At 39.1% G+C, this 24,209-nt stretch overlaps 1 protein-coding gene across 1 annotated transcript in view; it reads left to right on the top strand.

The window, feature by feature from the left end:
- LOC136872151 (cell adhesion molecule Dscam1) overlaps positions 1–24,209 on the top strand; it is a 476,843-nt gene that overhangs the window by 215,780 nt on the left and 236,854 nt on the right. Inside the window, exons 3-5 of the mRNA XM_067145993.2 lie at positions 16,379–16,547; positions 21,096–21,235; positions 21,418–21,535. Coding sequence (XP_067002094.2) covers positions 16,379–16,547; positions 21,096–21,235; positions 21,418–21,535 — 427 coding nt within the window. The remainder of the gene's footprint in view (positions 1–16,378; positions 16,548–21,095; positions 21,236–21,417; positions 21,536–24,209) is intronic.

Raw genomic sequence — 24,209 nt, 5'->3', positions numbered from 1 at the left:
GTTTTACAAATGTCTATGTAGTAGATACTTTAGGTCTTGGCAGGCAAATGTTCACTAGGCATGGGTTACATCTGAATGGTAACGGAAAAGCAAATCTCTGTAGACAAATTGCTACAGTTATCAACAGAGATTTGCAAACTAATCTGTACTTAAGAAAACCCATACCACTAAACTGGCACATACAGGGAAACTTGCCAGAAAACCCAGACCCTTAAATCAAGATCTATGTACAAGGATCTGGGTTCCAGGGACGTTCTCAACTCATGAGTCAAACGTTACCCAATTGCAACAGTCAAGTTTTAGGGAGGAAGGAGGTCTGAGATTGCTCTTGGTAAACTGTCAGAGTGTAGTAAATAAACAATTAAAATTCGGTACATTGATGGAATCTTATGAGACTGATGTGGTGATAGGAGTGTAATCGTGGTTGAGAGAAGGGGCGGGTAATAGAGAAGTATTTCCAGAAGGGTACACAGTCTATCGTAGAGACCGAGGAGATAAAAAAGGGAGGGGGGTGTTTATTCTGGTGAAGGAAACTTATTGTTCACATGAATGGTTTACCGATGAAAGAGATGAAATATTAGGGATAAAATTAGTTTGTCATAATATGAAGGAGGTGGGAATTATAGAAACATACAGGCCTGGAAGAGAGGAAAGAGACATGGAAATATTTGAGAAAATAATAGATTATACTCATAAAAACAATAATAATGATATGGTAATAATTGGGGGAGATCTAAACTTGCCTGAAGTTGAATGGAATGGAGCTGTAAGTGAAGCCCATGAACAGAAACTGGCAAATAAGTTAATTTGGGAGGGATGATTTACACAAGTAGTACAAGAACCGACTCGTCTCAATAACTTACTAGATGTATTCTTGGTTAAACCATGGGAAATTGTTGATAAAACTGAGGTAATTGAAGGAATAGGTGACCATAAGGCTGTAATAATGGATGTAGGACTGGTACCAAAAAGGCTTAATAAGAGGGTCACACAAGACAAGAAATTGTACAGAAAAACTAAAGTTGATGAATTTGGGACTTACCTTAAATCACAATTCAGTTGTTGGATAAGTGAAGGGAGTAATGTGGATACACTTTGGGCTAAATTTAAAGGAATCGTTTGGGAAGGAGAGAAGAGATTTGTACCTGTTAAGAAGGGTAAAATGACCTCAGACCCTGTTAATTATACAAGGGAAATAAGAAAAGTAAAAAGAAAATGTAGAATAGTAAACAGGAAAATCAAAGAGGGTAGGGAGAGTAGAGAAAGTAGAAAACAGCTAATGAGGGAACTGAATAGAGTGAAAAAGGAAGCAAAAGAGAATTATATGAATGGCATTCTTCAAGAGGGTAATGACCACAAAGGGAAATGGGAAAAGCTGTATTCATATATTAGGAATCAAAAAGGAAAAGGAATCCAAATCCCTACAATGGTGGGAGAAGGGGGTGAACATTATTTAACAGATACTGAGAAAGCAAACGTCTTTAGTAGGGAATTCAGAGATTCAGTAGAAGATTGTCAGGACTTGGAAACCATAACAGAAGATAGAGAGGGAGAGGCACATAGGGAAACAAGAAGCTTCTCATTCACAAATGAAGATATTTTCAGAGAAATCCAACTGCTTCAGCAAGGAAAAGCAACAGGAAGTGATCAAATTACTGGGGAGGTATTAAAGACAATGGGGCGGTATATAGTGCCTTGTTTAAAATTTCTCTTTGACTATGTCATAAATAATAGTGTAATACCAAAGGAATGGAAGGAATCTATAATAATACCAATTTATAAAGGAAAGGGTGATAAAAGGAAACCACAGAACTACAGACCAATCAGCCTGACCAGTATAGTTTGTAAAATACTGGAGAGTTTAATAGCAAAGTACATTAGAGGGATATGTGATGATAAAAATTGGTTCATGAGGAGCCAGTATGGATTTAGAAAGAAATTTTCTTTTGAGGCACAACTGGTTGGATTTCGGCAGGACATATCAGATCAGTTGGATTCAGGAGGCCAGTTAGATTGCATAGCCATAGATCTTTCCAAAGCCTTTGATAGAGTGGAACATGGAATATTATTAAAGAAATTGGAGGGAATAGGATTGGACGTAAGGGTTATACGTTGGATAAGAACATTTCTAAATTCAAGGGTTCAGAAAGTCAAAGTAGGAAATAATATATCACAGGAAGAGAAAGTTTGGAAGGGAATTGCACAGGGTAGTATAATCGGTCCGTTACTTTTCTTAATATACGCAAATGATTTAGGGAACAATATAACATCGAAAATAAGATTGTATGCAGATGACATAATTGTTTATAGGGAAATAAATAACATTGAGGATGCTCAGAATTACAAAGGGACCTTGAGAGTATCCAAGAATGGGTTGAAGAAAATAATATGAAGATTAATGGAGGCAAATCAACTGTTACAACATTTACAAACAGGAGCTTTAAAACTGAATTTGAATATACTTTGGATGGGGTAGTTATCCCTAAAGATGGCAAGTGCAAATACTTAGGTGTGAGATTTGAAAGTAATTTGCACTGGAAGGGTCATGTTGATGACATTGTTGGGAAAGCATACATATCGTTACATGTCATAATGAGGCTACTTAAAGGATGCAACAAAGAATTAAAAGAAAAACGTTACTTAAGTATGGTTCGTCCATTATTGGAATATGCAAACAGTGTTTGGGATCCTCACCAAGAATACCTAATAAAAGAACTAGATGGTGTGCAGAGGAAAGCAACAAGGTTTGTAACAGGGGATTTCAGGAGAAAGAATAGTGTATCAGAAATGTTAAAGGAACTTGGTTGGGAAACTTTAAGTAAGAGGAGGGAGAAAACTAGACTTATATGATTATATAGAGCCTATACAGGAGAAGAAGCATGGGGAGATATCCGTGAGAGGCTTCAGTTGGAAAATAGTTATATTGGTAGAACTGACCACAAGTACAAAATTAGAAGGAATTTTAACAGAAGCGATTGGGGTAAATTTTCATTCATTGGGAAGGGCGTGAAGGAGTGGAACAGTTTACCAGGGGTAGTGTTTGATCCTTTTCCAAAATCTGTACAGATATTCAAGAAGAGAATAAACAACAACAGAGAAAATAAATGAAATGTTAGAGGGCATTCGACCAGTGCAGGATATTGTAAATAAAAAAATGTGTGTGATTAAATTAATTCCATCCCTTGGTCTATGGAGTTTGGACAGCCCAAGTAGGGGACTGCCTGTAGGGGTGAAGTACAGTGGGGACTTCGAGGGCCCTGGGACCGCTACGGTAGCTGTGAAGGCCCATCAGGGACTCTGAAAAGTGGTGGCAAAAGAGGCTCTGGTTAAGACGCAGCAGGTCGTTATGCTACTTAGGTTCCAAAATGGGTAAAATATAAATATGTAAATAAATTCAATGTTAATTTTAATCTTATACCAGTTGTATATTATTATAAGTAATTTCACATACTGTATATGAGTTGACTATGTTTGTAAGATATTATAAGTAGAATTTTGTAAACAATACAAATTTATTAAGGATGATGTGTGTGTTTAATAGAACAAATTATTAGCGTAAATTGTATAATATTGTATTCTAGGAAAATTTTCTTCGTCTCTTGTTAATTTAAAATTTAGTGCTTGATAATAATGTATTTTAGTGTACCATTTGCCACCGAGGTAGACACCTCATTTGCAAATAAAGAGATTTTGATTTTGATTTTTGATTTTGAAAGGAACAGAAGACTCCAATGGTCAAATAATTAGGCTGCCATTAAACCAGTGCTTGCAGGGACCTTGAGCAAGTGGAATAAGCTACGGAACATGATGATGCATATTATTTGGCATCCAGCAACAATCATATACTGTATATTATTTCAGTTGTATCTGCGGTGCTCACAAGTAACCGATCGTGACAAATGAGCATTCAAAATAAAGAGAATATACTTTAGCAGTGAAGAATCGCACTTTCATTTCATAAATGTCGATAATTTCTTTTTAAAATGATTTTAAAGAAATTGTACGAAGTGTGCGATTTGTAAATACTGCTGCTGTAGGAAAATACGCGCGATCATTGCTGTCCAGTTCACATTTTGTCTACTGGGACGCCTGTTTTATGTCATTATAATATGCTTTAATTATCAGTTAAGAAAAGAATAATGATAAAACCAAAAATTACTTCCGAAACATTCGTCAGTATAATAATGCACTTGCATTTGCTTCCGTTCAAGTGGATACCATAAATGTTAAAAAATCAAAGGTAACATTATTTCGTAAGTAAGACTGTCTAATAGTGTACTGATTTGTGCATTCGGTAGTTCACCAGTAGATCACCAGGGGTCTAATGTACCACATACTTTATGAACATGCGAGATTTCTCGCACGGATCCCCTAGTCATTCGTTATTTCTGGTTTAATCGCAATACACTCGTACTTCGGGGGTACCAAGGTAAAACAATTGAATTTTGGGTTACGCCAACCAAAAACGTTGAATACCACTCGTTTAGTCGAAGCGGATATACTCCAGGTCCGCGTGTTCTTTAAAGTAGTTCTCTTTTCTATGCAGTCCAATATATAGTATTCAAGTATTTAAAGTTATATTGTAAACCATAAACAAATGTAAATATGCTAATAAAACTGATCAATGCTTAATTCAAAAGTACTTACCGTGACCTGTCTCCTGCGCTGGTGCGCTTGACTCGACGCAAAATTTACTGTATATGGCCACTATCCGGGCTATTTTCCAGGAAAACTGAAAGACTCATGGAAATATGTTTCAGATAAAGATTTTAAGTTCGACGATTTTCTACATTTTTGCCGCAGAAAATATTTGATTGGTTGAAGAAACAAATTCGTAGCCGCTTACTGAAAATTTCAATACATGATTTCACGGATTTCAATTTACTTGTTAATTAGTTTATGTGAAAAATACTCCTAGTTACACCGCTGAAATTAACAGTGATTTACAACTCCCAGTAATTTTACACTTCATGTATCGTCTTTTCTTCTATTTTTAGTTTAATAAACCTAACGTATATTGTAAAATATGTTAACATCAACCATCTTTGGTCGTTCTATGTACTAATACTTCGTAATGGACCAATAAACGCTGCCGGCTTCGAATCAAACTCAGGGGATTTGCTTTCCTTTAGCAACTCCCAAGCAGTAAACCTAGGCCTGTACATAGCATCAGGTAACACGCGCGCCGGTATCGGTTATTGGATATTGCACGAGCCCAACAAACCACCTATCGAATAATTACTCCAAATGTCTCCGTTAGATTGCACCACTTTGAGGAGATGACTTCATTCCTGTTTTTTCTCCTCTCGCAACGATAATTTCTTTCTCAAGCCACTAGGAGACGCCATACCAGTCGACCGTGAATATTACCAACATTTTGCATCAATGCATCAATAAAGAACAGGAGGGGAAATTTTCGCCGGATAAATTTCAGTTTGAATAGGAACGTACTTCATTACTTAACGATAAGAGTTTATTATTATTTCTGTAAGTTTCTCATATAAAAATGTGACAGAGAAATAGTTGGTGCAACACCCAGCTTCAGATACCACCAGCTGCCACTGGTGTAATTTGTTTTGCGATATTACAGGAGGTAACGTTAGGAGCTTGGGAGAGAACAAACTGCCTCGCCCTTCAAAATGATGTGTTCAGTTAGACATTACTTCGCCGCTTGCTACATAACCTTGACAACAGTGTAATGTCTCTGACCCTCCTAATTTGGTGGCCGCGACTACAAATTATATGGACGAAGGGGTCATGGAGGTTATACCCGAAAGGTCAGAACCACACTGCTCATTAGGTCCAGATGTTAATTCCATTTGCGTTTTAATTCTTTATGGTGTTCAATTAACACAAACCTAATTAGTTATAAAACATGGATTTAATAACATTATTCATGTAATAAACAAAGTGAACACGTGAAGTGTAATTACTCTACTGTAATAAACAAACACATGTTGCCGCAGACTTTGTACGAAGTGTAATTCTCTGCACCCGACTCTCATTAATGTTAGAACTACGTACAGTTTAAACACATCAGGAAATGCATGGTATGTAGTGAAGGACTGCGTGTAAATAGAGTTCAGATGGCTACATTCACAGAAAAACCCAGGATTTTTTATTCTGTAATCTAGATGATCAATGGAATCTTCGAAGACCCTAAACATGTTTCTATCTGTTCACTATTGAATGAACGTGAGTAGCAAAAGTTACTTCCATAAACTGTGGAACAGTTCTCTATTGGTAAGAAGAAGTATAAATCTTCAGCTAGTTATTTCTGTGATCACATTTACAGTTAGAAAAATGTAGTTTAACTAGTGTATAAGATATATCACTCAAGGTGCCATTTTAAGTGTATGGCATTGGAAGCCATTTTCGGTCCCCGACACGGGGAGCCATATTTAGTCCGTGCTATCCGGAAGAGTTTGTGTGTATGTGTGCGATGCCGAGCCAAATCTACGCACGCAGAGATTTGAAATTATTAACATATGTGAGCACAGCATTTCATGGCTTTTTCAAAGAGCAATTCTTTTTCCAATAATGAAGCCGCCAGCGTCACCAACAAGCAAATTTTAAGAATTATCTGGTGTTCTACTAATTTACAACTCTATCCATACGACTTGTAATACGGATGAGGCTCTCAACTACACAACAGGGCTATTTTTTACAACTTAGAGTCACCTGGAGTACCCTCAAACATTTTGGAGTGGACGATTGTGGTACCGATTATCCTTCTCAGGAATTTGGATCATCCTTCCCTCTGCAATGGAACACAACTCTCAGTCAAGAAACTGATGCCGAATATTACTGAAGCCACTATCATGACTGGACATGCCGCGAACGAAGTAGTATTCATTCCTCGAATTCACTTCAACCTTTCGGATACACCCTTTCAGTATGGACATCTGCAGTGCCCCGTTCGTTTGAGTTTCGCTACGTGTATCAAAAAGGCACAAGGATAATCGCTTAAAGTTGTAGGACTCAATCTTCGGAACAGGTGATTCTCCCATAGTTTACTGAACGTGGGTTAGTAGTTAGTAGTTAGCGCATGGGCTAATGCACAAGATAGCCGCTATACATTGGCCTTATGAAACAAACTCCAGAGAGCTAGAATGAGGACTAGACTAAGAGTGCCTGCTTAACCTTACATGACGTCACAACCTTACGCTTGCTGCGTGTGCAGGCTTAACCATACAGCGTTGGATTCGAATCCAGGATTAACCTCACAGAAGCAATAACCTCACAGATCCAAGTACGGCGCAGGGGCCAACAGCATGCATAAGCTACAAGCTTATGCAAAGGGGCATCAAATGTAAACGGGATTTTATATTTTATTTAAATTCATTTATTTAAAGACACGAGACGATTACAATTTATTTTTCCACATAGATTCCTGCTTTGGAAATGCATTTGTCCCAGCGTATGTGCAGCTTTCTGATGCCCTCGTCGTAAAAAGAACAGGATCGTGTCACCAGCCAGTTGCGCACGAAGTCTAACACACTGTCATCATCTTCAAATCGTTGCCCTCCTAGAGCTTCTTTAAGCGGTCTGAACAAATGTAAATCGCAGCGCGATAAGTCCGAGCTGTAAGGAGGATGATCAAGTGTAGTCCAGTGCATTTCCTGTACCTTGGAGATAGAGCTGCAGTATGGGGCCGCACATTGTCGTGGAGGAGGATGACCTGTCGAATCGGTTGGTCTCGTCTTTTGCGGCGATATGCAACCCTCGCCTTGTTAAACAGCTCGCAGTAGTAAGCATCATTGATAGTGAGCTGCTCATGCAAAAAATTAATCAGCAAAATGCCTCACCGATCTAAATAAACGGTTGCAAGGACCTTGCTAGCTGCCAGTCGAGTCTTGGCTTTCACTGGTGCTATCCCCCTTGCCTCCGCCACTCCCTGCTGGCTTGTTTGCATTCGGGAGTGTAGTGGTAGATCCATGTTTCGTCGCAGGTGACGATCCGACTCAAAACTGCATCACCTTCTTCCTCAAACCTTGCTGTAAGCCTCTGACAGGCCTCCAAACGTCTCAACTTCACAATGCGAGGGAACCATCTGGAACACACTTTACGGTACTGCAGGTCGTTTGTGATGATTGCTTGAGAGTTCCCATAACTGATTCCGACTAGTTCTGCAAATTCTAATACTGTCCCCCGTCGATCGTCATCAATAATGTCCTTAACTGCACGAATTTTTTCGTCTGTAATACTGGCCTGAGGACGGCGGTCGTTTTGCTGATTTTCCACACGTTCTCGTCCCTCCTTGAACTCTTCATGCCAGGTGAACACACGCGTCCTTGACAATGTTTGATCACCGAACTGTGCAGTCAATCTCTGGCAAATTTCCGTCGCTGTAACTCCTTCACTAGCAAGAAATTTTATAATTATGCGTTGCGCAGTGGAGGGGTGCACCTGTTGCTCCGACATCGTGAGCGTTGCTGACGAAACGGCGGGAAATATCTAACAGCACGCTCTTCCAACTCCTAACGGTCCCACCTGAGCATAGCAGGAGCACGGAGCCAGTCCTACCAACTGTTTATGTTCAGGAACAAAAATCCCATTTATATTGAATCGGCCTTCGTAACTTACGCCGACAGATTCAAATGATATCTTTCCGATCCACTTTTTAACTTTCATGTTTATCCGATAATTTGTTCAGTTGCTAGAGGCCTAAATGTGGCCATGTACTTCTTATGGCAGAACTACTTAACATTACTTTCAAAATGTTAGGTAAACATAACTTCCAACGTTAAAAAAACAGTCTCGGATATACTTCAAATTACTTTTAGAGTAAAAAGTACGTTAGCGGTAAAACCATCCCTTAACTTAAACTCATGATTTTCCAAAACGGTAGTTCTAGACAACTCCTCCTTAGCTCAAAATGTTTCCTTTTACCTGCTCTGCGTCTTCACATAACGTTTCTACCCTTCGTCCGTATATTTTCAAAAATATGGGATAGGGCGCTTAGAAAATAACTAATTTGATATTCATTCATGTTATTCTAAACATTCTTTTATAAAACTAACTCTAGATCGAGGTCAATGGTGCGATTCTTGTATGCTTTAGCTAATTCTGCTACTGCAAAGGGCTATATCCTCCTCCTCCTCCTCCTCCTCCTCCTCCTCCCCTGCTCTACCTCCATCTCCGCCTCTACCACCACCTCGAACTACAACTCCATATCCAGCTCAACCCCAAACTCCGCTTCAATATTCACCACCACCTCCACCTCAACCTCCGGCTCCACGTCAGCCTCCACCTCCACCTCTACCTCACTCTCCACCTCCACTCAAACCTACGCCTCAACCTCCAATCCACCTCTACCTCCACCTCCTCCTCTACATCTACCTCCACGTTCACCTACGCCTCACCACCTCCTCCAGGGCTAAAGGGCTTTAATGGACTGTAATGGACTAAACGGCTTAAGGACTTGCATGAGTTAAAAGGCTAAATCGCATATATAGTTTGAAGGGCTAAAGGACGTTAATAGGCTCAAGGGCTATAATGAGCTAAAGGCCCCTAATCGGCTCGAACAGGGTAAAATTCTTTGACAGGCTAAAGGTCTCCAAAGGGCTAAACGACTCTAAAAGGTGCTACTATGACCCAGCTTTAACAATCTGCTGACCCAGAGTCTCGCGAATCTAGAGGTAGCAACTGACGCACCAAATGCTGCATATAGACATCTCGAAGTTACCTACATCGTTTAGGTTTACAACGAAACGAAACTTCCTAACTTCCCCCAAAGTTATGCGAAGGGGCACCAAATGTAAACGGGATTTTATTTTTTATTTAAATTCATTTATTTAAAGACACGAGACGATTACAATTCATTTTTCCACATAGTTTCCTGCTTTGGAAATGCATTTGTCCCAGCGTTTGGGCAGCTTTTTGATGCCCTCGCTGTAAAATGAACAGGGTCGTGTTACCAGCCAGTTGCGCACGAAGTCTACCACACTGTCATCATCTTCAAATCGTTGCCCTCCTAGAGCTTCTTTAATCGGTCTGAACAATCTCTGAACAAGATCTCCGTCCATCATTCTTATTTAGCGTAAGTATCACATAATTAAAAGCCTACACGTTCACCTTCCCCCAGTGTCCAACTCTTAAACATGATTGGTCTGTACTCTTCCAGGAGAGATCCAGAAATATGATGAACAGGCGTGGCCGGGGTAGTTTTATTGGCGGCGAGCCGGCCGTTTATTGGGCGCGGATAGTAACAGCTCCTAAAGGCGTTACCTTACTTTCTCAAAAATTGAGTATTCGCTCCTGTCGATGTATAAAGGGTTACTTATCGGCAGGCTGAGTAACAGAACCAATGACAATGGTAACTGCAGGGAGTCCAAACTTGCTATCCCAAATGGCATTAACTAAACAGGGGATGAAAGTTGCCTAAATATAGCTGAGGTCTTTTCCATATGTTACAGACAGGATGGGCCTTTTCTTGTTGAAAGCCACCATGGATTGGAAAATTCTGCTCTCGTACTTTTGCTTCGTCCATTTGTATTAATCTTGCACCCTTAAGTTAACATTTTAGTGCAATACACATAATTTTGATATTGGCATCCATTACTGCTGTCTTGTTTCTTTAAATTAATTTAATCTTCACGTTGAATTTATAGCTCAATATTAAGGCCGTATTTTTCACGTATTTTTGTAGTAATTTTTCACTTTCTTTAATGATTGTGAATTCAACAGCAACGCTAATTACTTGAATTCCCTCGCAATTAACTCGATCCTGTCTTCTTAATTATTTAAATTCATCCCTCAAGGTACATATTAAATTGAATTTCGTTTGTTCAGTTTCAATCTGCAACAGTTAGATTGTCAATTAAAAAAAAGTAAATGTAAAAATATTTATTATCTGAATTTGATGGATATTTTAAATTGGAACGTTGTTAATATTCATGCAGTAATGTAATCTAGAAAGCAATTAAATCGGATTGTACTGTACATGTAACTCATGAGATAATATATTTAAAGGTCCAGTTCTCTACATTGAAATTAATGGTGTTTACAACACCCCTACTTAGTTTACGGTAGTTACTCCTATAAATAGAAACTTTTAATACAGTCTAGAGTTATTTATGTCTCTAATTTCAACTGGGATTGAATTTCAACAACGTACTGTACCAGGTACAAATGTTTCATTGTATGTGCTTCTGAAATGAACGAGAGACAGGTGGATACCGTGTTAATGTTCTTGGATGAACTCTGTCTGGAGGATAAGAGAATTGATATTCTAAGTGTTCTGGTTGCTGGTTTAAAGGGAAAGCATAAGAAAGAGAAATGCCATAATATTTACGAGCTCTTTCAACCGCAAACACGATCATTTGTTGAGGTGTTGGTGATTGAGTGCTGATGCGGAAACGTGCTCTGTGCCTCAAATGGTAGAGTGCTAGTACAAGTTGGTGGGATCGATCCTGGCTCATTCCGGTGGTGAAATGAAATAGCGTATGGCTTTTAGTGCCGGGAGTGTCCAAGGACAATTTCCGCTCGCCAGTTGCAGGTCTTTTGATTTGACTCCCGTAGGCGACCTGCGCGTCGTGATAAGGATGAAATGATGATGAAGACGACACATACACCCAGCCCCCGTGTCAATGAAATTAACCAATGAAGGTTAAAATTCCCGACCCTGCCGGAAATCGAACCCGGGACCCCTGCGACCAAAGGCCAGAATGCTAACAATTTAGCCACGGAGCCGGACATTCGGGTGGTAATCGAGGTGTTCAGATACTCCAGTCTCCTGTTCAGTACATTTACCGGCAAGTAAATGAACCCCTGGGAGAAAAAATCGGCAAAATCGGCACATCGGACACTCGGAAAACAATGGGAGTTACAGTAAGACGTGAAAACATTACTATTATTATTATTATTATTATTATTATTATTATTATTATTATTATTATTATTATTTTTGCTATTTGTTTTACGTCGCACCGACACAGATAGATCTTTTGGCGACGATGGGATAGGAAAGGCCTAGGAAGTGGAAGGAAGCGGCCGTGGCCTTAATTAAGGTACAGCCCCGGCATTTGCCTGGTGTGAAAATGGGAAACCACGGAAAACCATCTTCAGGGCTGCCGACAGTGGGGCTCGAACCCACTATCTCCCGATTACTGGATACTGGCCGCACTTAAGCGACTGCAGCTATTATTATTATTATTATTATTATTATTATTATTATTATTATTATTATTATTATTATTATTATTATTATTATTATTATTACGTCTCTGTCGTGTAATGGTTAGTGTGATGATTAGCTGCCACCCCCGGAGGAACGGGTTCGATTCCTGGCTCTATCACGAAATTTGGAAAGTGGTTTTCCGTGGTTTCTCACTTCTCCTCCGGGCAAATGCCGGGATGGTACCTAACTTAAGGGCACAACCGCCTCCTTCCCTCTTCTTTGTCTTTCTCCTCCGATCTTCCCATACCCCCATAAGGCCACTGTTCAGCATAGTAGGTGAGGCCGCCTGGGCGAGTTACTGGTCCTCCTGCCCAGTTGTATCCCCCGACCCAAAGTCTCACTCTCCAGGACACTGGCCTTGAGGCGGTAGAGGTGGGATCCCTCGCTGAGTCCGAGTGAAAAACCAACCCTGGAGGGTTATTATTATTATTATTATTATTATTATTATTATTATTATTATTATTATTATTATTACAATGACATTTGTACCATTTAATAACGTTGAATTATACACCTGAAAATGTCCCTAAATCCATGAGTACAAGACGAGCAGAAGGAAGGAGGACATTAACTGTAGTATTGTGACGAGAGGTCTAGAATTTATCTATAGAGCACTTGGAACTGGAGTTGTATTTATTGTTACTATTTGGAGAACACCTACAAAAATGTTAAGAAAAGTTCATAAATATAAAACAACCCAAATGCACAGTTATTCATAACCTATACACCGAACAAAACTTTCAGCATTGAAAAATATAATATTTCTTTAATTTAAAGGCTTTTGGGCCCCAGTCCACAAATATGTCGGCTGCCGGCTTCATGAAAATAACAAAGTTACGTAAGTGCATTATTGGGGGAGAGTGGTAGTGATTATTGATTTAAGAGGAAGTATAACTGGGCAGCGATCTTCTATTAACACTCGTGACAGGGGAAAATGGAATAAGTCAGACACTTTGATGAATGCAGTTATCGGTAAAAGAAAGGGTAGGTCATCCAGTTTGGACTGTTGTTGCTGTATGGCGTTGAAGTGAAGAGTGTCGATTTCACCGCTCTAAAGCATGTTTTCAAAATGTGATCAGAGTTCGTGCTTTAAATTCAGGGTTTTCCGTGGCAAAAATGCATCAGAATGTAATCGAGGCTTACGCGAAGCCTGTCGCGAGAATGCTTTACCATATAATTCAGGTGCACAATGGGTCAAGGCGTTTCCTGCGGGTTGGAATGAGGTGTTAGAACACCCTCCGTACTCACCAGACATGACTCCATATGAATTCGACCTGTTTCCGAAGTTGAAGGAACCGCTTCCAGACCGCCTATTTCCTGACGTAGTATCTGTATTCCCCGCAGTAGAGTGTTCCGTCGCTGTCAACAGAGAACGCCTTGCCAACGGTCCCCTGCGGCTTGCCGACATTAGGCACAAGGTAATAGATTTTGCGGGTGACTGCATAGAAGAAATGTAATGCAATTTTACTTGTTAGTTCAATACATGTTGCGTTCTATCAATATTGCCATTGCTGTATTTACAGCCCTTGTATAACTGTTGAATGCATCCCTCTATGTAGGTTTGGTATTAGGAAGGGCATCTATCTGTAAACTGAGAAAGGATAACTTGTACTACATGGATATTAACTTAAATATTCATTTATAGGACGAGGCATAAGCGATATGAAAAATGCATCAATGGAAATGTACGAAACCATTGAACATCTAAATGGAGATTGATTGATTGATTGATTGATTGATTGATTGATTGATTGATTGATTGATTGATTGATTGATTGATTGATTGATTGATTGATTGATTGATTGATTGATTGATTGATTGATTGATTGATTGATTGATTGATTGATTGATTGATTGATTGATTGATTGATTGATTGATTGATTGATTGATTGATTGATTGATTGATTGATTGATTGATTGATTGATTGATTGATTGATTGATTGATTGATTGATTGATTGATTGATTTATTTATTTATTTATTTATTTATTTATTTATTTATTTATTTATTTATTTATTTATTTATTTATTTATTTATTTATTTATTTATTTATTTATTTATTTATTTATTTATGTATTTATGTATTTATGTATTTCTTTCTTTCTTTCTTTCTTTCTTTCTTTCTTTCTTTACCCTGTGATCCATCACGGTATGGAAAATGCTGTGGGCAAAGGAATGTATTTGGTTCGTACCGTGCTTACCTTATAACTGAATCGCTCAAGCCATGTAGCCTTCTGTTTGAATTGTGCTAGATATTAGATTGTGAGATCTCAGTATGAGCCGTCGGAGGCTAGTAAGTTATACAAATCAGCATTCCGTAAACAAAAACAAATATTTTCCCTGCCTTAATGATAAGAATGAAACTTCAACAGCGTCAAGCCATCATTGAAGATGTCTGTAACACTTGAATAAGCCGTTGATCACGGTTCCACAGCCCGGAATATATTAGGCCTACTTCTTTTAGCACTGGCCTTGAAACCTTGCATTGTTTCTAAGTGTTTTGTTTCGTTTATAGGCAGGTAACCTATTCAGAAAATACAATAAACTGAAAACTCGTCATATTTTGGACGTAGTCTGACCAACTACATTACTCATCAAAATTACCGTGGGATTCTATAAAGAATCTTCCAAGACGTTTGGTTGTTTACTTACTTTGATATGAGGACTTTTTTTCGTTCCTACTGTGATGGTTTTTTATTTTGATTGTTTAACTTTGACGGAATGGCAAATAATTAGTTGTTGTTGGATTTTTTTAGGATCTGCTTTACGTCACACCGACAAAGATAAATCTTACAGCGATGATGGGATAAGAAAAGGTTAGGTACATCCCCAGCATTTGCCTGGTGTGGAAATGGGAAACCAGAGAAAATAATCACCATGACTGCCAACAGTGAGGTTCGAACCCACTATCTCCCGAATGCATGCTGATAGCTAAGTGATCCCAAACAGCACAGCCCATTGTTAGGGTCAATAATTACTCTTCAATCGTAGCAAAATCTTCATTAAGTTTCCTCCTTGTCTTATGTATGCCACATGGTTTCCTGAAAACACACCTGAATATTTTCTGTACACTTTGAAAATAAATGAGCACCCTTCACGTATTCAGGATGCAAGCGATGAAGTATCTCAGAACTGTTGTAGTATCCACGAAGTACTCTCAGTTGATTATTATTTTAAACACAAGCACGTGTACTCCCTAGGAATCTTTTTGTACCGCTTTTCCCACACCTGCGGGATCGCGGGTGCGAACTGTGTCGCACATATGGGTTTGGCCCTGTTTTACGTCCGGATGCCCTTCCATACGCCAACCCTATATTGCGTGTTTCTGAGTTGGTTGGTAGTGTGAATATGAAGAGGAAAGCGTTGGGACAAACACAAACACCCAGCCCCCGAGCCAGAAGAATTAATCAGAGGCGATTAAAATCCCCGAACCGGCCGAGAATCGAACCCGGGAGCCTCAATGCTGACCATTCAGCCAATGAGTCGGACGTGTACCCCCTAGAATTACCAATATGCCTTATTTGAGACCTGGATGACTAGATCCTGTGTACTGCACTACATTTAAGCCTCAGTAGATCACTATAAAAATAATAAGTGTATCCCACAATACACGAAACTGCATGTTTCAAATATATTCAGTGGATTGGATTTGATTTGATTTGATTTGATTTGATTTGATTTGATTTGATTTGATTTGATTTAATTTAATTTAATTTAATTTAATTTAATTTAATTTAATTTAATTTGATTTAATTTAATTTAATTTAATTTAATTTAATTTAATTTGATTTGATTTGATTTGATTTGATTTGATTTGATTTGATTTGATTTGATTTGATTTGATTTGATTTGATTTGATTTGATTTGATTTGATTTGATTTGATTTGATTTGATTTGATTTGATTTGATTTGATTTGATTTGATTTGATTTGATTTGATTTGATTTGATTTGATTTGATTTGATTTGATTTGATTTGATTTGATTTGATTTGATTTGATTTGATTTGATTTGATTTGATTTGATTTGATTTGATTTGATTTGATTTGATTTGATTTGATTTGATTTGATTTGATTTGATTTGATTTGATTTGATTTGATTTGATTTGATTTGATTTGATTTGATTTGATTTGATTTGATTTGATTTGATTTGATTTGATTTGTGTTAATGCTCATTTCTTTCTTTATATTTCAGACGTGGTGCAGTCCTACCAACTTCAAGTACACAATGTGTTCGTTATGCGTGGCAACGTTGCAGTTTTGCAGTGCAAGATTCCGAGTTTCGTGAGGGGGCTAGTGACGGTGTCCAGCTGGTTGAGAGATGAACCATTGTTGGCCAGAACGGCGCTACACCCTGGTGGCAGGTACACGAATACCACGCATGTTTATTAAGCAATGACAATTTTTTTTAAATATATTCTTGTAAGCGTTTACAGAGGTAGCTTCTCTCAGAAACACTCCACATAGATCAACTCACACAGCTCAAGAAGTTTGATTGGAATTGGTGATGTTTTTAATAACAGAATGGCAAAATGAACATGCATTAATTAAAACTTACTGTATTTAATTTTAGCCTGAGTTCGTCTTTGACCTGCAGGAATATCATTGTTTTCAATGCAAACCAAGGACTCTTGTGTATGTCATCTCTTCCTGTAACACAAATTACGGTGTAACTATAAGTTATAACAAATTATGTAACCCTGCATAATGAACTCTTTTCACTTAAAAACCTACTTGTACCTGTTCTTCGGTTTTTCTTCAATTTTGGCAGTCTCCCGTTGAAAGGATGGTAATAACGAACCCATTTTCTTTTCCATTCTTCTGGCATTTTATTTCGTTGGCAATTTCCTCCCATACGTCTTGCTTTAAGATATACAAGAAGCAATCAAGCCACACAAAAAAAAACTATATGCAGTGTTCGTCGACAATGGCAAAGCCTTCGACTCCACGAGCAGGAGCCTGATCCTTCAGAAACTGGAAGAGATAACTGGGAAAAACTGTTTTACAAAACTGATAAAAAAAATAGTATCAGAAAACTATGCGACGATTTAGCACAATCAAAACCAACTCTTCAGACTGTAGAGATCATTCGCTGAGAATCATGTAAGAATTTACCTATACTCCGACGATATGGTAATTACGTAGCCACACCGAGATGAACATCAAAAAGCAATTATCAACCTATCAAAACAAAGAAAACAATTTAGAAATTAATGAGCAGAAGACAGTAGTCATGGGTTTTAGAGGGGGGGGGGGGGGGGCGGGAAGACGAGGAACAACAGATACACTCAGTTACAAAGGCTCACCTCTAAGAATTGTAAATACTAGTGATGTGCGCGAGTGACGCTTGTACTCGCGAGAATCGAGCCTGGCGTTTCCGGGCCTCTCCGAGTAATCCGTGCGAAGTGCTCGACTCTCCACGGTGACGTCACGGTCCGTAACTGCGATATAGGACCTGTTGCTGCGCAGTCGGAATAAATACTCCAATCATTGGATTGAGCACTACTAATAAAAGGCAAAATCTTAAATCGGATCGAGAATTGTAGGCAGTGCAATAGGTAGGACATTTTCAACATTGACGAACTTCCGTTTTATGACTGACAATAACTCCGTTAATACCTGTTTCGCTACGGCATCTTGTTCCTCTTGTATGCTTCTTCCCACCGTTTCCTGTATTTGTCTGCTGAAACCAATCATCTTTGAGGTGGAGACTTGGCGTTCCGATGACATTTCAGTCGTTATATAATGAAAGAGCCCAACGCAATATTGAAGAAAAAGAAAAACAAGAAAAAGAATGAATGTAATTGTGTGACAGTCATACGAAGCGAATGGCATTTCGAAACAAGTATGTTACGGTCTTATACTCGTTTTACGTTTACTTAGCTGTTGTGATAGTTGATCAACACGCTCTTAGAACCACCGAATCCCGAATGAAACATTATTTAGTTCTTAGTTCAATGTTATGTTTCGAGTTATCTATATTTTCATAAGAAACAAACAAACTAAAAATATTACACACATCGCACATAGCTACACTTTAGAATCAATGTCCCATAGGTATTTCTCACTGGACTGAATTTTTTTTAACAGTTCCTTTCGTTGACAAAAATATTTAAAATGGTTTTTGCATTTCACCTATCTAAAATTAAATTTTACGATTGCAGTCCCTTTTACAGAATCAACTGTAAGTCTATTTCTCTCCTTTGTCCACTGTGTCTGTATTAAGGAGAACAACCTCTCAACGCCAGCGTAATGGGCTAGCACTGCAAAGAAGAACTGCGCAATTACATCGATTGTAAGCAATGTAAATCGGTATTATCAGTGGTTTCACTAGCCAACACCAACTACAGTTGGTCTTGGACTAGCATAACAGATCGATTGTAAGCGAATAACACACGGTGTAATTGAATGATCGATGTAAAAAATATAAATAACTTGTTGACAATACGGAATGAAACAAAATTCAAAAGATCTTACTTCCCAAAAGTAAAATATGCGGACATTAGCAGAAATCGTAAAAATGTACGCGGATATTAAATCTATATTTAGAACGTTAAATTAGAACTTTACATAAAATGAAAGATGTTTGAAACCTTCCCCTCAAGTTATCTGCCGGAGCTATCACATGTTAAGAAAATTCTGCCATTGCCTTGTTTAGCTGGACCTTCCGAATGCCGACCTACTTACCCTGCCTCTGAAATAACACGCCGCACTCATTTAACTAGAGCGATGAAGATGAAAATACGGCCTTCGCTTTGTGTAGTTGAACGTCAACATAAATTCGGATGTACGGTAACCCCGGCTCAAACCAACGGTGTGTTAGTGTTTGATGATGATTTCTTGACAAGGCTCCCAAGCCGTTCTTAAGGCACGTGCAGATTTAGCAACACCGTCTCGCAAAGCCCATTTGAATTAACCCGCGAAGCTGATAAAACAGCTGATAAAATGACGGGACGAGATAACTTACCAAATTAATTGTTTCAAGGTATGCATCAGTATGACCAACACTCTTAACACTTAATATGCCCAGTTCACGTTGTTTCGGACCATCCTGTATAGTTCAATTTATAAAATACAACATTGGTATTGATATCTCCGTTATTCATGATCCCCCGAAAAGAGAAACATATACAGGGTCTCTCATATAAACACAAACCGAACGCTACATGTTTGTACTCTGCGTTACGGCAGCTGCAGTATGAGAGGCGCGCGCATAGCAAGCAGCCTGCACGTGTTCGATCTGGCGAGCATCAGTCGCCAGTCTGAATCTCAGCTGTTAACATGGTGAGACAGTTATCATTGCAACACCGTATTTTCGTATGTAAAAGTACTGGTTTGATCTTAATGGTGGTGTGAACAGTCATAACTTTCGCTATTTGTGTGCAGAAAATCCTAATGGTGTCCCTCATTATGATAGGAAGATTGGGTGTTTGATGTGTTGCTAGTGCAAGAGAAATAATTGGACCTTCTTTTTTTTTTTCGAGACAATAAATGCAGAGAGGTACCAATATGACATTTTGATGCCGCTCTTCCATCAGTTAACGGAAGAAGAAAAATCAGAAGTGTTTGCAGACAGAGTGATCAGTGCTGGTCTGTTCTCCTCTCGTCCTCCAGATCTAACAGTGTGTGATTTTTACTTGTGGGGTAACCTGAAAGAAAAGGTGTATCGAAAAAACAATGGCGGAAGAAAACATTACGAATTAAAACAGAAACATTACAGTGGTAGAACTCACTCGCGTCAGTCAGAATGTGGTTACCAGATACAGTGTCTGTATAACCCAGAAAGGACGACACTTTCAGCAAACAGTGGATCATTTAATATTTGATTGTCCTGTGTTTACAAGAACAAGATTTGATTTGGACTTTCATTCGAACTGCTGTAATATTCAGCTTTCACAACCACTACACCATATTTTCATACAAAAATGCTGTTACAAACATTTCCTAATTTTTATTCAACACATCTTTTTTTTTTTTTTTTTTTTTTGGAAGTTGCTTTATGGCGCACCGACACAGTTAGGTCTTATAGTAACGATGGGACACGAAAGGGCTAGGAATGTCAAGGAAGCGGCCGTGGCCTTAATTAAAGTACAGCCCCAGCATTTGCCTGGTGTGAAAACTGGAAACCACGGAAAACCATCTTCAGGGCTGCCGACAGTGGGGTTCGAACTCACTATCTCCCGAATACTGGATAGTGGCCGCACTTAAGTGAGTGCAGCTATCGAGCTCGGTCATCGCATCTTTTGTAAACTGGTTCTGTAAGTTACCATGATTCAGATCTTAAAAGCAAGGCCTTGTCGCTGCAACCAAATTTGTCTCTCCTCTGCTGAGCGTTTCAGGTCAACATATTTTTTCAAATTAAGCCTATCCATCACGGAATCAAGATGCTTCTTCCTCGGCCTTTCTTTCCTTCTTACCCAGAACTTTTCCTTCCAGCAAAGTCGTGAGGAATGTGTTATGTCGAAGAAATCACCATCATTATGTTTAATTGTATTTTTCAACTAAAACCCTATAGTTATAGTACGTTGTAAAATAGGGTTCATTTGTAATGGATATTCCTAATAATTATAATGTAAGATTTCATATAAGATTGTATACACGCTTTAAGCAGGGCGGCCACGCCCGACGTAAGTTCGGTTGAGGCAGCTGTCATAGCGCAGAGTACAAACACCGTGCGTTCGGTCTTAGTTTATATGAGACCCTGTAAGTATATTGTTTCACGAGGCCCTTAATACAATTTGAAAACAGAATGCTCATTACCTTTAACAGATCAGGAAATATTTGAGGTGGATATTCTTATTGAACCACTCAGTATAAACCTATATGGAAGGAGAGTGATGATCATATAAATGTTGCAACAATATTTCATATTAGATAATCAGAGTTTTCCTTATAATTGTTGCATTTTTCAGGTTCACAATGACGTCTTCCGGTGGCCTCCATATTCGAGACACAGTACCTGACGACGCTTACGCCCGTTTCTACTGCCAAACCACTCATCGATTGACCGGTGAACGACGACTGAGCCTGCCGGGACAGATCATAGTCAAAGGTGAGCAATGGGGAGACATGCAAGCATCGAGATACGTGCATCACCATTAGCAGTCGCTAGGCTTGAATGTTTTTTTTTTCTTATGTAAACAGAGTAGTCATGTAAACTGGTTGTAAATAGAAAAACTTTGAAGTACGTTTGATAAGTTATTTCAATTACAATATTTCTTTCTTATGTTTCAGATCCTGAAGGGGACATCCCACCTCGTATTGAACATTCAGTGGCCAATGTCAATGCAAGAGCTGGAAATCCCACAGACTTGGTCTGTGCAGCTCAAGGATATCCTCCACCCTCGTACAGGTAGCCAATAGTAAATTCCTTATATCATCGTTGCACGTGCGAGGTATTTCAGCTTAGAACTTTGGCCGGCAGGGTTCTGCTATTTAAGATTAATAGGGCCCGGATGTTTATGCAGTAGTAGGTTAGAATGCAAACTTACTGAAGCGAGTAATAAGTAGAGTCTACCCGCACTACGGTAATGCTATGAGGTTTGCATGAACATCAGGGGTTCGTCCCATTAGAACCCCTAGAATTATGTTACTCCCACTACATTACGTTAAAGTGGGCTAGTCGACATTTGTTACTAACAAAATTATTTAGTAACAAAATTATTTAAACAGGAAATGTCGACTAGCCCGCTCTGGCGTAATGTAGTGGGAGTAACATAAATTCTAGGGGTTCTAATGGGCGGAACTCCTAATGATTATGCAAACCTCGTAGCATTACCGTCGTGCGGGTAGACTCTACTTATTACTCGCTTCACTAAGTTCGCATTCTAATCTATTACTGCATAAACACCCAGGCCCTAAAGATTAATAATGTTATTTGCTTTACGTCCCACTAACTACTTTTACGGTTTTTGGAGACGCCGAGGTGCAGGAATTTAGTCCCGCAAGAGTTCTTTTACGTGCCAGTAAATCTATCGACACGAGGCTGACGTATTTGAGCACCTTCAGATATCACCGGACTGAGCCAGGTTCGAACCTGCCAAGTTGGACTCAGAAGGCCAGCGCCTCAACCGTCTGAGCCACTCAGGCCGGCTCATTTAAGGTTCAATATTGTGCAAGTAATTTCAAAAATTCACACTCTGGATTATATATGTGTTGCGGGCCAGTATTTCTCCCACATTATTATCAAACGGCCCCTGGCTGTGAGCTTGCATCCGGGAGATAGTGGGTTCGAATCCGACTGTCAGCAGCCCTGAAGATAATTTTCCGTGGTTTCCTATTTTCACACCAGGCACCTCAAGGCTATCGTCGCTTCTTTCCCACTACTAGGCCTTTCCTATCTCATCGTCGCGATTAAACCTATCTGTGTCGGTGCGACGTAAAGCCACTAGCAATATCAAATAACGGTTTTCACGACGATCTTTTCTATTAAGTAGTTCATATACAGCAATAATGATTGTATCCCTCTCCCATACTCTCAGAAACCATAGATCCGAGAAGGGGCATTATTTATGGTTTTTTTGTAATCTCACGTATCGATACATGCTATTTAAAAAGGTTAATATCTTGTAGCATAATTGGAAAACATGCAGTAAAAGCATAAATAAATAGTAAGGTGTCCGGAAAATATCATTAACCTAAATTTAACATTAGTTTGCAAGTGTTTTAGAAATTGAACAGAGCAGGAATGGCCTGAAAGGAGTGTTAGAAACATTATTATAAGAAATGGAACTTCTCGGACATGCTGTAGAGATCCATCAGATACTCTGGAAATGTGACCCCCCCTCCCCTTTCAAAGAGGTCCCACGGTAGTTATCCTCAGTTCCTCCATTCCATGCCCGACTCCTGATATTAATATTAGTATTGATAGTCAAAAAATATGCGAACTGATTGTACTACGATGATAAATTAATTATATGCTATAACTATAATCTAGTACTAAATTTCTCTATACTTCAACGCAGTTATATCCGCAGTTATATTCTGTTACTAACTAGCATGTGGATATAATCCACCTGATAGCCGACCCTAACAGGGAATCGAAAGATCGGCCTCCTAATCAGTTCATATTAACAATATTTATTTTATATGATGTTTGGATTAAGCAGGGCTTGAGTCATAACTCAAGATTAAAATTACCACCATCAGGCAGATTGTTTCTTTCATATTTTACTTCAAGGTACGGAGTACAAATGGTGTCTGACAATCGTCAATGAATGTTTCAACGCAGAGTCCGCTGTGGTCTGGATAATGGTGTCCGGGATTTTGCTTATTCTTAAGAAGTTCAGCGTCTCCTTAAGAATTGTCCCTGTAGCACCGATCATAAGGCCAATGACTTCCATCAATTTACTACCCCACGTTCCCCTAATAATGATGAATAATTTTGCAATTTTGCCCCGGGTGCATCCAATCTCTGTTCAATAACTATACAATCGTATCCACCTGTTTTTCGTTATCAGCTTTTTCATATTCTCCTCATATATAAATTTCTCTTTTTTCCCTTATATCTACACAGTATTTTATAATATGTGCCCATCTCATTTCTTTAGAACAAAGTAAGCATTTATTTTCATCTCTATTTTGTCTATACGCGTTATTAGCCATCACATTATGCCCTCACTTCCCTTTATGTAATATTATCCACGGTTGTACTCATTATCTCAGTAGTATAATTGGATGGTTCGGGCGCCACCTCCACCTCAGGCTCCCAGTGGCCACCTCCACCTCCACCTCAGCCAGAGGCCTCCCAGTGGCCTCCTCCACCTCAGCCAGAGGCCTCTTCCAGTGCTGCCAACTTAACCTAACTAGCGCGAAATTTGAATTTGTAAACAAAGCCACGTGCTTTTTGACAGACAACAACGCACCGCTAACCTCAGTACTGCCATCTTGACGGGCCTAAACCTCAGTAGTGCCAACTTAACCTCACAAGCGCGAGGTAAACAAAGCCACGTGCTTTTTGACAGCCACGTGCTTTTTGACAGATTTGTAAACAAAGCCACGTGCTTTTTGACAGCTGTCATCGACAA

Source organism: Anabrus simplex, chromosome 4, assembly GCF_040414725.1.
Source record: "Anabrus simplex isolate iqAnaSimp1 chromosome 4, ASM4041472v1, whole genome shotgun sequence".
Classification (NCBI taxonomy): Eukaryota; Metazoa; Arthropoda; class Insecta; order Orthoptera; family Tettigoniidae; genus Anabrus; species Anabrus simplex.
Note: the sequence above shows the minus strand (reverse complement) of the source record. Positions and strands in the feature narration are given on the sequence as shown.